The 14,706-nt window shown below is 37.0% G+C and overlaps 1 protein-coding gene across 7 annotated transcripts in view; it reads right to left on the bottom strand.

Moving 5' to 3' along the window:
• Positions 1-14,706, bottom strand: part of LOC118733882 (protein vav) — a 386,101-nt gene that overhangs the window by 2,450 nt on the left and 368,945 nt on the right. For 4 of the 7 annotated variants that reach the window (XM_036463507.1, XM_036463508.1, XM_036463514.1 and 1 more), the window contains 3 exons: positions 3,630-3,715; positions 3,348-3,573; positions 2,519-3,268 (listed from right to left, as the gene is read on the bottom strand). In XM_036463507.1, coding sequence (XP_036319400.1) covers positions 2,519-3,268; positions 3,348-3,573; positions 3,630-3,715 — 1,062 coding nt within the window. Of the gene's footprint in view, positions 1-2,518; positions 3,269-3,347; positions 3,574-3,629; positions 3,716-3,945; positions 6,034-14,706 lie in introns of those variants that run through there. The other 3 variants (XM_036463509.1, XM_036463511.1, XM_036463510.1) reach the window with 2 other exon arrangements.

Genomic DNA, 14,706 nt, shown 5'->3' with positions numbered 1-14,706 from the left:
GCACCGGTGACAACTGCATTCAATTCGATGCATTAGTTTTTGAGCGATGCGCGTACAAACATACAGACAGACAGACAAAAATTCTAAAAATTGTTAATTTAGCTTTTGTTGCTCTAATAAAGACCCCCTATATTAAGTTTTCTTTAATATCTATGTATAATGTACTGACATCGGCCAGTTACAATTTTATTATATGTATAGATTAATTACTAACTACAATTGTTTTATAGATTGCGATAAATTTTTGTCAAAAAGAGATTTAAGACGCCTGAGGAAGAATTTAATTGTGAATAGTAATTCAACTGCGAAAGATAAACATAAATAAAGGAAAGCGAAAACGCTAATTGGACAATAAAAAATCGTGCACCATCAGTGCTGCTCGCTATTTTGAAAAAAGAAAATTGGCCTGTATCATCAACAAAAAATAACCGTTACAAAGCTATCAGCCAAATGAAATCCTTGTAGATTCATTGCCACCCGGTGAATATTTCCCTATTGGATTAAAAAATCGTTACAGGCTGAAGTTGAAAATATGGATATAGATGGCGAAAAATTATTATAAGATATAAATATTTTGTGATGGGTTGCCAATTTTTAAAAGTTTCTGCAAAACGCTATGTCCGATTTTGTTTTATTATATATTTATTTAAAGATACTGACGCGTAAATTAATGAATCCCGAACCGGCTTTGACCTAATGAAAAATATACACTTATTGAATCAGTGTAGGGATAGGACACACGAAAATGCTCTTTGTCTACTCCCTGAGGAGGTTTCGAGATGGCTTTTACGGGAGCACTGCATTATTGCTGGTTTGGGAGGAATGCGGGATGACTTTTATGGGGAGTACTCCGTTATTGCTCGTTTGGGAGGTTATTATGGGAGTGTTCCAGTATTGCTCCCTTAGAAGGTTTGTGGGATGATATTTCAGTGTGCCCCCAATTGCTAGTTTAGGCGGTAAATGGGATTACAGAGTTTCCACCTTTTTCAAAAGTTTATTAAATAATAGATTTAATAAAATATTACAACATTGTGGGTGTCGAAAGAAAACCCGATTTATTCCGAAATAAGTTTGAAGGGGGTTGCCACCTGTTCAAAACGTTGAAATCAATTTAACTAACAAGTTAAATTAAATATTTTCTTCTGAGCATCAAACAAAAGAGAATTATGTAAGCTCTATTTCGAAAAGAGGTTGGGAGTTCTAGGTCAAGTTAGTGAACAAGTTAAATGATGAGGGTTACCAGATGTTTGGAAATTCAAGGTCAATTTATTTAACAAGTTCAATTACATAATCTACCACAGTAGTTTTCCATTAAAAACGGCCTCAAGCTCAATAAAAATTGTTGAATATTTATTAAAAAGTTCAATGAAGTATTTTTATCTGGGTTTCAAATGAAAATGGCTTAAGAAAACCTTATTTTGAAAATGGTTTTTAAGAGGGTTGCCACCTATTTGGGAGTTCAAAATTACTTTAATAAGTAATTTAAATTAATTATTTTATATGGAAATCAAATAAACGAGAGGTCTAAGAAAGCTTCATTTCGAAAACATTTTTGAAGAGGGTTGACATATGTTTAGAAATTTAAGATAAATTTATTTAAGAAGTCAAATTAAATATAAATTAAATTAAATATGGGTGTAAGCAGAAAGAAGTTTCAAGCCAGTCTTATTTTTAAAGTATTTTTGAAGAAAGTTGTCATCTATTTATTAATTCAAAATCAGTGTAATTAACAAATTTAATGAAATATTTTGATATGGGTGTCCAGCAAGCGAGGTCTAAGGAAAGAAGATAAAGAAAGTTTTTCTCCAAAATATTTTTGAAGAGAATCACTTACTGTTTTAAAAGTTTAATTAGTCAACTAATTAATTGTATCTTTCGTAATTACACCAATTTAGTATGAAAGCATTTTATAAGAGATTTGCCACACTTCCAAAATTTATTAAATTAACCATTTCCATTTATGTTACCGAAAAGCAAAAAATTAGAGTTTTTTTATAGAAAAACAAAAACCCGGTCTGGAATACCCGTTCCTATATAAAAATTGGGTATTCACAACAATTTCGCTCCAACTTTCGTCAAGCGGTATAAGTTGGCTTTCGAAAAGTGTTGCTGTGAAGGATCTTTCAATCTTATTTCTGTTGGTCTATCAACAACTATAATTTTTTCAGCAGCAAAGAATAATACATTTTTGAGAGAATTACACCCATAAAAAATCTTGCTCAAATAAATTAGAACCCCCTTCTCGATCTTCAATTTGTTACTTCTAGCAATTACTTGTTATAATTATTAGGCTAGTGTTGCATACTATTTTCTAAAAAGCCGTTGCCAGTACAAATTTAAAATGAAAAAAAGAATTGCAATCACAGAGGCCGTAGATGGACATAAAATATTCATATATAAATATACGTAGAAGTCAACATATAAACGAACTGTAAATACCGTTTACAAACACTGTTTTCGATAAGAAGACCCTCTAATAAAAATATGTGTATAGAGCAAAATAGTAATTTACACTTACATGATACAACTTGTCGGTGATATTCTGATTCTCCTGATTGTTCAGCGACTGCGATAGTCCTTTTAGTCCATTTCTTGATCGTCGTTCGCGTTCCAAATCTGCCTTGACCAACTGCAGAAGCTTGATAAGCGCATGCTTACGTCTCTCCCGATTCATCGCCAATGTGGTGTGTTCGCAATAGAAATCAGGCAATAACTGTTCGCTGGGACCCTCTGAATTGCGGCGTATATTCTTAACCACTTGCATATCCTTCAATACATTACAAGCTTCCACTTGTGGCTGCAAGCGTTGCATCAAACCATCCAATATCGGATTCATATTCGATGTTAGCTGCGAATAGTTTGCAATGAAATTTTTCATATTGACCAAGCGCTGATTTTCGATATTCTGTAGCAGTGAAGAGCCACGCAGCACGGCCATTTCCCAATCGACACGAGCGCGCTCAGCGCGTATGCAGAGCGTATAGTATTCGACGTCGGCACGCTTTACAGCCTCCTCGGCTTTCTTACGTTTGCTGTCCAATTTGGCACAATCCTTTTCGGCCGATCTGATCTCTTTTTCGGCAGCAAGTTTGTTAGGTCCCTGGTGTAACAATGCAATCGATGGGGATTTCTGTATTCGTACATCCAACAACGCATCTTGCAGCTTCTCATTCTCACGAGCTGCTGTGTGTGAAGACTTTTTGGCTTTAGCCTCGCTGACACGCCACTCGGCCAGCGTACGAGCCGCCTTATCGACGTTGCTCTCAACCTTTTTTTTTTGAGGGGGGGATAAATTTTAAGATGTTAGTCGATTATTAGCGCGCATTACCTAACTCAGGGATACTCACCGACTTTCGAGTTTTGTGATGTGCATCGATTATATTTTTGAGTGGTTTGACTATCTCGTCTGTGAGTGATGCCGACAATTGGCGATGGATGTCGCTGCGATTCTCCATTTCGGTAGCCACACCACGCCAAGCATCGGCTATGCTGCCGGGCAGTTCTCGACAGGCTTTGTTCAATTTGTTGGCCATTTTGGAGAGAGATTTCGAGTATAATGTTTCAGACTCAACTCTGTAGAAATAACCTAATTACATTGTTTTAATTAAAAATTTAATTGAATCTCTTACCTTTCTTGTAATATTATTATAAGTTCCTTTCCGAAGTCGCCACCTTGTTTCACGTAACGTCGCAGTTCTTCGAAGCCATTTTGACCCTGAAAGAGCAAAGAAAATAATTTTTAACATTTATATTAATGGAAAGTAATGCCTAACCACTTGGAAACCACAAAGCGGACACATTTTTATGAACCTAAGGGACTTAAGCATATTTAGAAGTGTCTTAACCTAGTTCATGAGTAAATACTATATTACCTACATGCCGCTCATTATTTAAGTGCCTTTGTAAAATACCTTCTTCACCACTCCCTAAGATCTCCTTACTTACCTCCAAGAGTTTGGCACATTTTTCAGCTGTTGATGATTCATCAGCTGGCCGTTGGGTAAAAGACGACTCCTGGTCTCCTTCTCGCTCCGCTGTACCATCACCATCACCACCGCCACCCGCACCACTCCCATCCACCAAATCATCAGTACTCACACCAAAAGACGTATTTGCATTGGTTAATGCTCCTGCCGTGGCGTCCGGCGACTGTTGCAGGTTGCTACTGGCAGCACTGGTATCACTATCGCGCAGCACTGGCATGCCCACTCGACTACCGCCCCCGCCGCTACGTAAAAGCACGCTGCCATGCACAGATGGCGACTGCCGGCATTCCGACGTGTTGAGGCTTAGCTTCGAGGTAGCCACGCGTTGTAGGTTCGCTTGTTTCTGCACCACCTCCTTCAGCTTCGTACTCTCTTCGCCAATCCAGTGCTTCACACCATGCCAACCCTTCCGCAGCTTCTCTTTATTGTTGTTGAAACTGATCAAACGCGAGTTTTTATTCTTCAAAAGCGTAATTCGGCGTTCGCTCGGTTTCAGATTGTCGCGGTGTAGACAGTATTCTAAGTCGATGTCCTGATTGAATTCCTCCGATTCGTTGATCTGACGCGTGATCTCGTTGAGTTCATCGATGGAGACAAACAAAGTTTGCGCATTTAAACTTTGGCAGCTTACAGACTTCAGATTGAATTCCTCTATAGTGCTGGCGTGACTAACTTGACTGGTGAGGCTATTTTTTGAACCACGTTGGTTGATCGAAGTATTGCTGGAAAAGACAACGCTTCGTCGCTTGCCGTTCGTATGTCGCATGTCCAGAGAGTCAACGCTTTTGAAATGTTGCTGCTGTGCCAGGTAGCCGCAAACCTTTTGCTCAGCACATAATGGTGTGTTCGGATCACTTTTGCACTGTGGCGGTGACAGCTCAACCGAAGGCGATGAGTTCTCCTTGTCGGCATCATTGTCCTCGTAATCAGAGGGCGCGAGGCTACACTTTCTGACGCCAAAAAGTTCCGGCAAACGCGGTAAGTCGCGGCAGTTCTCTAGATCCGCTGTTGTCATCTTCAAATCCAAAGTCATCGATGGTGTCTTCTGCAGAAATATCTTCATTTCGGCGCGATGCAAATTTTGTGCTGACTTCGAGTGTTGACGTCGACGCAATTTGGGTGGTGGCGTCGGTATACGTGGTTTGGTTGGCGACAAAACCACCGCGTCGACGGCACGCTCAGCTTCAGAGTGTGCAGATGCTTTGGTTGAACTGGCGGACGCCACATCTTGTGCATTACACTCTGGTACTGGAAATATTGGCACTTTCACAAAGGGGTGCCCCTTCAAGTTGGCAGGAACTGCCTCATCTGATGGCCGCTTCGGTGTGCTCAATGCGAGCACATACTGCTCCTCCTCCTCTTCACCAGCTGGCTCGACTGGCTCATCGGCTACAGGTGGCGTGCTGAGCGCGTCCGCATACACCTCCGTTTCACTGCCTGATGACGGCATCTGCGGTGAGGACGAGTGTATATTGATTGTGCGCACCATAGTGCTTGTGGCCGCTATACCACCACCAATCTGTCGCAAGCGCTCCTCACTCACATCAAACCGATCGGCATCCAGTGTTGTGGTCGATATCAAAACTGGCGCACCAATCTCTAAACGATGATCATCCGAATGCGCGCCGGTCATGTCGTAACTGCCTGAAGCGACTTTCTGTGGTGAACTGCCTTTGCGGCCAACATTATGGCGACGCGTAATGCGATGGCTGAGCGTGGAGTAACGCTTCGTCAACTTGTTCAGTAGGCCAGCGGTAGTTGATAGGCTTGCGTTTACATTGTTGTTGCGGTTGGTATTTACATCGTTGTTGTTGTTGTTGTTGATGTTGGTATTGCTGGCTTCTGTATTTAGTTTAAATTTTTGCGTGCGTAAACGATTCATTTTCTTCACTTCCAACTAAGCTGCTAATACTCATTAATGCGCAGATTAAAATGTCCACTTTGGCAGCGTTGCTTGGAGAGCTGCGCTCATTAACCTTTGAAATTGACGTTCGTTAAATTTTTGGTTTGGCTTTTTTTTTAACACTCATTATTATTTTTATTAGCTTTTAGACAAAAGTAAATGATGTGCAAAAGGTTGAAATAGCGGAGCATTTAAAGCGTTGCTGAGGCGCCAACTTAATCATGCATATACTTGTATGTATGCTTAAATGTGCTTAAAAGTAAATACTCAACTCAAGTACATATACTATACAAATAAAACTTTATTTTAGTATTAGATAAAAAGCTGATAACTCAAGTGCTGTGTTTTAAGTTTAAGTTTGACCAGTAAAATGTTGCTTTTATTTGATACCCTTTGGCCATCTACAAATCAATGCCATTGAAGCACCAACCATAAGTAAATATCCATTGAAGATGTGCGAGTTGTCGACAAAAAGTTCGCGAAATAGACACCTTTCTAAACTTAGCGATACTTGAAGTCTAAAAGCCTTTTGTCTAAGAGTCTGTCTGCCGCTGTAACTGTGCGCTCTACAAGGACTTGACTTGGATACCTAGTCCTAGCAACATCTTAAATTAGAAAGTGTTGTTTCTAACAGCGGACGTTCCCGTCAGGCAATGACAAACCTCCGTATTTATTTCTGCATTTAGGAGGTGGCGTAAAATTTTAGTAGATAGAAGTAACAAAATTATTAATTTGTTTTACTCTCTTATATTTTGATGTAGTGCTCAGATTTAGCGCGAAGTTGTAGATTAGAATTCATATATGTACAAGTATCTCAGGTCGCATTGCAATGGAACCCATCAAAAAGTACATATGTGGAAAATATTTAGCCAGAAAAAGCTTATACAAAATTTAAAATACTTTGAGTTAATGATACATAAGTAGGAATGGCTGAACGGCAAGAGAAGAACGAGAAATATAGAGGCTACTAAATATGTGGCTCAGTATCCACATTTTAAATTTGCAAAAGGCTGTGAGGAGATGTTACATTCACGATTTGTAAAATGGGGGTCCTACATACCTAAATTTTGTGAATTTCATATAGGCTTCTCTTTGTTATACTTAGGTATGTACGCGTCTACATTGAGTTGTGTTCAATTTAGTTAAAATAAGGTTTAGAAATTTCCAAATTTTGTCTAGGAAGTATAATAAATGGATGTGGAAAGGACCTCATACAAGTTTAATTGCATTTCAATGCTTTCTTTAATATAAAAATTTGCTGTTAACCATGTTTCATTTACATAGGTATGTACATACATATAGTTAGGCCTATTTTCAAAAGTGTGGTGTCAAATTGCAAGGCTTGGACTGTGGATTTATTTTTTTTTTAAAGGGTGGCCACCTGTTAAAATTGCATTAAAAGTATTTCATAATTTAAATGAATTAGATATTAAAATATGGGTATCAATCGAAATGGTTTGCAAAATCATTTACTTTTACATGTAGAAGGGTTGCCACCTGTTTAAAAAATTTCGTTGGCATTTTTTTTTTTGCTGGCAGTGTCCTCCATATAAAAGAAAATTGTCGAACATGCTTTGTATGGAAAATACGCCAAACACCTTCAACGAAAAAAATTGCATTTCAAGTTTCGAAAATGTGACGTCAGTTTCGTAATCAGCAATCCCAGAAACCCCCTGGAAACAAGTTCCAACTAAGGCATCCAATCCCGAACCATTTTGTGATTCCCGGGATTTCGGGATCTTAAACAGGTAATCCCGGGATCCCGGGATATTTCGGGATATTATTACCATTAATTAAAATATGCTAACAAACTAGTTTTGCAGTCTTTCTTTAGTGCGAATACTAGAAATAAAAATAAATCTGTGTTTTTAAGAAAAGAAATATAATCCCGGGATCCCGAATCCCGGTACTAGATGCCTTAGTTCAAACCCATGACAATGCCTAAATCGTTCAGTACCAACGTTTTAATTTGAGTATTTTTTTTTTAATTTGATCGCCATATTGGATCAACCATTTTGAATTTAAAAAAGTTGACTTCAGATACGTAATCGGCGACCCCAAAAACTTTCGAGTGCCAGGTTTCGAAAATTTCCAATAATTAAAAAAAAATGGATCGCCATTTTGGATCCGCCATTTCGAATTTTGAAAAACTGACTTTAGATCCCTAATTAGCAACCTCAGGAACCCCCTGGTAACAAGTTCCAACCCATGACAATGCGTAAATCGTGCAGTATCAAATTTTTAGCAACATTTTAAGATGTCAAGAAAATAAAAAAATTTAGAACATCGGCGTTTTTATAAAAAACCGGCCAGCGCGACCTCTAAAAAAAATTTTTTTTTTCAAAAAAAAAAGTGTCTTTTTTATCACAAATAACAATATTCTGATGTAGCGTTTATGAATTTCCAAAAATAGTGTTTTTAAGAACCACTCTAATATATACATACATGTACACATTCTTTGTATAAGCTTTTTAAATCGCTTTAATGTTATAATTTCATATGTTTATCCAAGAAGAATTTAGTTCAGAAGAAAATTATTTAATGCAAATTTGAACAAATCCATTAGCTACAATCATAAGAATTACTATAGTTTTATCGTTTAGTTTTGATTTTATAGGGCTATTAAAATACTCTTTAACAATAGACGCACTATGCTTGCATACGTACACTTATCCATACATTTAAGATAGTACGTATATGTATTTATGTATGTACATACATACATACCTATGTATATGCAGTGACTTACACAAGTGTTAACTTGATGCTTTTTAAGCAACAATGCTACACACGAGGCAATGGTCGAAGCGTGTGTAGTCAGCATTAGATCTAGCTAGAAGAAGGCCGTCCTAGATAGATCTATGTATGTCGTATACGCAACATAATGTAGTCGATCGAACCATGCAAGATACGATACGATGCTACGATAATACAAAAATGCATTCTATCAAAAAAGTCCACTTTCATTCATGCAACATTTGCCCATTAGTCTGCAACTATTAATAGTAACTGCAAAATACGAACGTCATGCATCATGCGAAATGTCTTTGATTTTCAAATTTAACAAAAACATACCTCAACAGTTAAAAGGCTGCAAACGCATTTTCAGTGTAGACTAAGCAAAGATTTATTTGAAGACTTACATATTTCTTAATTTTTTTCGCGCTTCAAAAAACTAAGGCACATTCATTTCGCACGAAGCCTTATTGAGAAATGTGCAAATAAGTTTAGCCTTTCACCTTCCTTTCAACTGCTGCGACACAATTTTTTATCACACGTACATACATACAAACATACATATGTATGTAAATGCACACCACTATGGGTTTGTTTTTTTTTAGTGTAGATATCAGCACAAGTACTTATGTATGTTCTCAATGGCGACTGCTCTCAATCACCTTCAACCCGCCGCTTCGCATGCCTCGCATCACACCGTTGCACACTTTGTTTTATTTTGCAACAAAAACCGCCCTAAAATCGTTTGCCATTATCAATTTGTTGCTGTTGTAGTTGTGGTTTGCAATTTGCGCAGGTGATTGAAGAAGAGTAGGCAATAGGTAAACACTTCAATCGTCAACAAGAAGCCAACTGTCAGCAGTGAGAAATTTAGATTAGTCGCATTGTTGTTGGCAGCAATAGCAGCAGTTGTTGAGGCAGTAGTTGTTTCAGCTGTAGTTGCACCGTTTTGTTGGCCTTTTAACCTTTTATGCTGACTGCGGTAATAATGCATTAGGTCAATTCCTTTAGTGTACAGTAAGTAGATACAACAAAAACCACAAATGTTTGCTTTAAGCTGTGTTTTTTTGTAGTTTTTTTTTTATAATTTCCTTTTTACTAAGCTTCTGTTTTATAACCTTTTTATTGCATTTGCTATTAGTTTGCGGGAAAATAAAAATACAAAATGAATTAACACCATGTGCTATTGCTGGTGGTCGTTTTATTACTTCTCTCTCTTTTTATTTGGTAAACGTCCGCTCAATAAATAGCCCTTCGGTTAGCTTTGCGACAGTTTGTTTTTATTGTACTTAACACACTATTGTGTGACTTTTTGTATTTTTGCATTTCTGCACAATTTGTGTGTCGGTATTTAACCTGGAAAGTTTTCTCATATTACAACGAGTCCCTCTCTTACTCGTTGCCCATCGAAGGCATTCGAAACGTTTCTCGAAAAAAAAACTTGTTTTGTGCGTTTTATTTTTGCTTTATTGGCATAATCACTCATCCAGCCGACCAACCTACTTATTTACCAATCTGCCATTCAACTCATTGGCCAGGCTTATTGCTGGTAGGTACATACATTGGCGTGAAACAGTAAATCACTACCACTAATCTATTAATTTAATTTGTGGAAGCCTTACAAATTGATTTACTTTTATAAATGCCCATGCAAGGCCTGACAACATGGCAATTTTTTGTGTAAATTAGAACAAAGACAACACCAATTAAAATTCGATCAGTTTTAATGGATTATTGGCGCCTACAGTGACTCGCAGAAGTATTTTGCATTCGTTTTCATTTCATTATGCTACAAAAACCATGTAAAAAATTTCAAAATTTGGACACTTTTCTTTACACCCCTTTTACGGCTAAACTTTACTTCCAAGGTATAAAGCATTATATGTCATTCGAAAGGTATTTTGATGCTGATGTGCAGGGAGTTCCTCAAATCAATTCAAAGTAACATCAATACAAATACCAAACGTGTACATGGTTGGGCCGGAAATGCCTCCTAAATGTATACTTTAATATTGATAGTGAATTAATGAAACGTGCTTAGCTGCGGTTTAAGCTAAGATTTTAATTAAGATTAATACAAGGAGTAGGGTAAAGTTAAATATATAGGTGAAGAAAAGGATAAAGGCAAAGACTAAAATAAAAGCAAAGAAATCTAGATATAAAGACAAAGACTTAAATAAATAATGACAAAAGCGGCGATGAGTGTGCAGATGAAGATAAAGATCAGGAAAAGATATATACATAGATAAAAAGAAAAGATAAATATAAAAATAAAAAAATGGAGACACATAGATGGAGATAGAGTAAGTCATAGAGAAAGCCATAGAGATAAATGGAGATGCAAAGAAAATATAGAACTGAACTGGTATTTTATCGTTATGTTAAGTTATTTCACGTTATATTATGTTACGTTATGGTATGGCATGTTGTTTTGTATGTTATGCTATGTTTTGTTATTTATTTTGTGCTATGTTATGATATGTTGTGTTACGTTATGTTTCGGTGTTACGCTATGGTTCGTTATTTTATCTTATGTTATGTTGTGCCATGTTATCTTATGTTGTGTTATGCTGTATTTTTCAGGGACCGGGGACCGAACATAACAGTTATTGATGAAAACTGTCATGGAAAAATTCACTATGAAGGAAATGTTCTACAACTAAGTGAAACATACCATTCGATTTCGTTTTGCACCGAGACTCAAATTTGAAAATAAATTTTTATTTGCAATTTTTAAAAAATAACAATTATATTTGATTTTTATATTATAAATCCAAAATAACAATTATTTTTGATTTTTATATTATATGGCTTAGATAACAGTTACTGAAGAGTTTTATTTATAAAAGTCATCAATAAAAATCAGTCAGTGACTTTTACTTTTAAATTTACATATAATTTAAAAATCAAAAATAACTGTTATTTGCAGATTATTTAAATAAAACTCATAAATAATTGTTATTTTCGATTTATAAAATAAAAGTCAGAAATAACGGTTATTTAAAGAGTAATTAAATAAAAGTAAAAAAATAATTGTTAACGAGTGATTTTTTTAATAAAAGTTGTAACTGTTACGGTCCCTGGTATTTTTTATGTTATGTTGTGTTAAGTTACATTGCTGAATGCAATTCACCTCCACTCATCGCAGCTCATTTCAAGTCACCTCACCTCACCTTAACTTATTTAATCTTACCTCACCTAAACTCACAAAATCAAATGACTTTTTTAACAATTTAATTCTGGCACAAAAATTGAATGGGCTACAAAACTTCCTAATCGAATTAAAAAAAAATAAAATCTGATTAATGGGTATGAAAAAAAATGTAGTGTGAAGAACAGTTTCAATATTGTAAAAAGTCAATACAAAATACTTCTGCAAGTCAACGTGCATATACATTAGAGTGCTTTGTTTTGGCGACGATTTTTTTTTTACTCCCACCTCGAAATTTTGTGGAAAATGTCTAAAAACAAGTTCCCTCAAAATTTGAGCCCTTAATATTAATATTACGTGTTCGACCAAGGCGTGCAAAGATTTCCCGTTCAAAACACTCGTCAAATTTGATTGTTTTTTTTCAAAATTCTATAGCTCAGGGGCATTAGATGGTATAATCTGGGTCAATGATTTTTCTTCAGATTTTAATGCTCTACAAAAGTGTCTATTGCGGCGTTACTCTAACTCCACTAAACCCAATATTTTCATGAAATTCCCATGCTTTGCCCCTATCTCGTAAATACCGAGATCTACAGAAAAATTGCAAAAGACAAACTTGTAGGCCATTAAAAGTTTTGGAACATCAAAATAAAATTTTTGCCACAAATTAGGTACGATTTGAAAAAATGTCCATACCTGGTTCAAACTCGGCGTGAAGGCCAAATAGAGCCTAGATATGTATATACTAAATGGTCAGCGCAATTTTGTATCGTTAATATGTGTCCGAAGACTGGAAACTCAGTGTACTTTACCCTATTCTCAAGAAGGGAGATCCTGCTGTTTGCTCCACTTACCGCAGGAGAAACCTTCTTAACATTGCCGTATAGGACTGAAGCCCTTCATGAATCAACGGTAGGCCTGGCGAATCCACCATTGAACAGATTTTCACAGCTCTTCAAATCTGGAAAAGTTACTAGATAAGCAAATCAAAACATACCACCTTTTTGTCGATTTTGGATGCGCTTTTGATAGCACTAACAGAAGCTGCCATATCGAAATATACTATCCCCGCGAAACTCAAGCGGCTATGCACATAGAGTGACGTTGAGCCCGACTTTTACCTCTACTCCAAATAGAGCAAAACTTCTCCGCGCCTGTCGAGGGTTTAGACAATGAGATTTAATGTCGTGCGCCTTCTCCAATTTGACGTTGGAAAACGTAACACGAGCTACCCAACTGAATCGCAACAGCACCAAATAGTTATAACAGAGACACGATGCTGCCGATGCCAGCCTCAACAACAGGTTCGAGAGTTAGAGAAGGAGGCTAAACAGGCTGGGCCAGCGGTTAACGAAATCGAAACAAAACACATCCGCCCAACAAGCTGAGAGCAAAAAGCAAAGTATTCTTTCGACGAAAAAAATTACGCTCCACAAATCTCTCATCACGCCAGTCCGTTTGTCAGTCAAAGAACGATGGACGCCGATGAAAAAAGATAGCCTTCTCATTTAATTTGAAGGCATTTGGATGAAACTATTCTGCGCAAGATCCATGATCCTGCTCGTGTGAGCGACTTGTACCAGGAAAGATGAAATGATAGCACAATCCAGGAGCCTTTTAATGGCGTGTGTATAACTAAGAAAGAAATTTCGACTTGGCGCCCGCGCATGAGAAACGAAAACAACTGCTCCCCATATAAAAAAGAGGGACCAAGTGCAGAAGGATCTGTCTGTCTGCATTGATGTGAACAAATGGTGTAACTCGGTGGATGGGCTCGTGGCAACTCGACAAGCGATTGTTGTATCATATAAGAACAAGCTATGAACTATCTACATAGTTACTCTATCACCTCTTAACTTCGAAAAAAAAATCATGGAACGAAATAACTCAGCCAAAAAGCAAACTTGTTGTAAACTGGTATAAAACTGGTAGATGAGATTGCTGGGCATTTTCAAGTGAACTTGAATTTTTTGCGTACGTAAAATTTCAATTATGAGTGATTGTATTGCAGAAAAAACGTCAATTGTTTTATAAATAAATTTTTTGTTACAACAAATTGTATAAAACGTGAGCAATAAAATTCCAAAAGAATCAAAAAGAGCTTACAATCAAAATGAAGCAATCGCGCTTAAATTGCCCTGCGGCTCACAGCTTTACAAGCCAACTATGCGCATGAGGACAAAAGTTCAACGAAAGGGCAGCACAGCAATCGAAGGCCACTCGAGCCGCAATATTTAAGCAAAAGATATGCCTAGACAATAATTCTTATAATGTATGTACATATGTTTGTATGCTCGTGCAAAAGTCTTTATTTAAACATTAAATTCACTAAGTGACTTGGAATCAGAGGATGGTAACATAACAGCAGTGGGAACTCATACAATTAGGTACATCTCATAGACCTATGCGTGTAGCTGAGAATGCGACGAGGACTCCAAGGCACATAAGTGACCGTGTAGCAGGCATGAAGCATCTGCAGATACTTCAGAGTTGTATGCATATGCATGTGTATAAATTCTTTCTCAATTCAAGATATGCAGCTGATAACGTCGCAAAATTATGACTATGCGTTGCAATAAAATTAACCATTTCTAGTATAAAAATAATTGTATGTATTGTAGACAAAAGCAACTCCCACTTCAATTACTTGCAAGTACACTTGCGCTGCTTTTCAGTGGGACGGGTAACGCGGAGTGTTTGCATGCTAATTGCATACTTCATGGCGGTTGTCCTTTGTATAGGCATGCGTAGCAACGTAGCATGGCATGTACGGAATTGGGTGGAAACAAACGAGCGAATTGCAATGAAGAAGTTATATAGGCTGCCTGCCTGTCGGGCCTGAAGTGGCATTGAAGGAACCAAAGAACTAGAAAAATAAAAATAAAGAAAAATGTGTAATCTTTACAAGGAACTCAACATCTAATTATGTA

This window comes from Rhagoletis pomonella, unplaced genomic scaffold, assembly GCF_013731165.1.
Source record: "Rhagoletis pomonella isolate Grant_MI unplaced genomic scaffold, Rhpom_1.0 Rhpom_scaffold_00002, whole genome shotgun sequence".
NCBI lineage: Eukaryota > Metazoa > Arthropoda > Insecta > Diptera > Tephritidae > Rhagoletis > Rhagoletis pomonella.
Note: the sequence above shows the minus strand (reverse complement) of the source record. Positions and strands in the feature narration are given on the sequence as shown.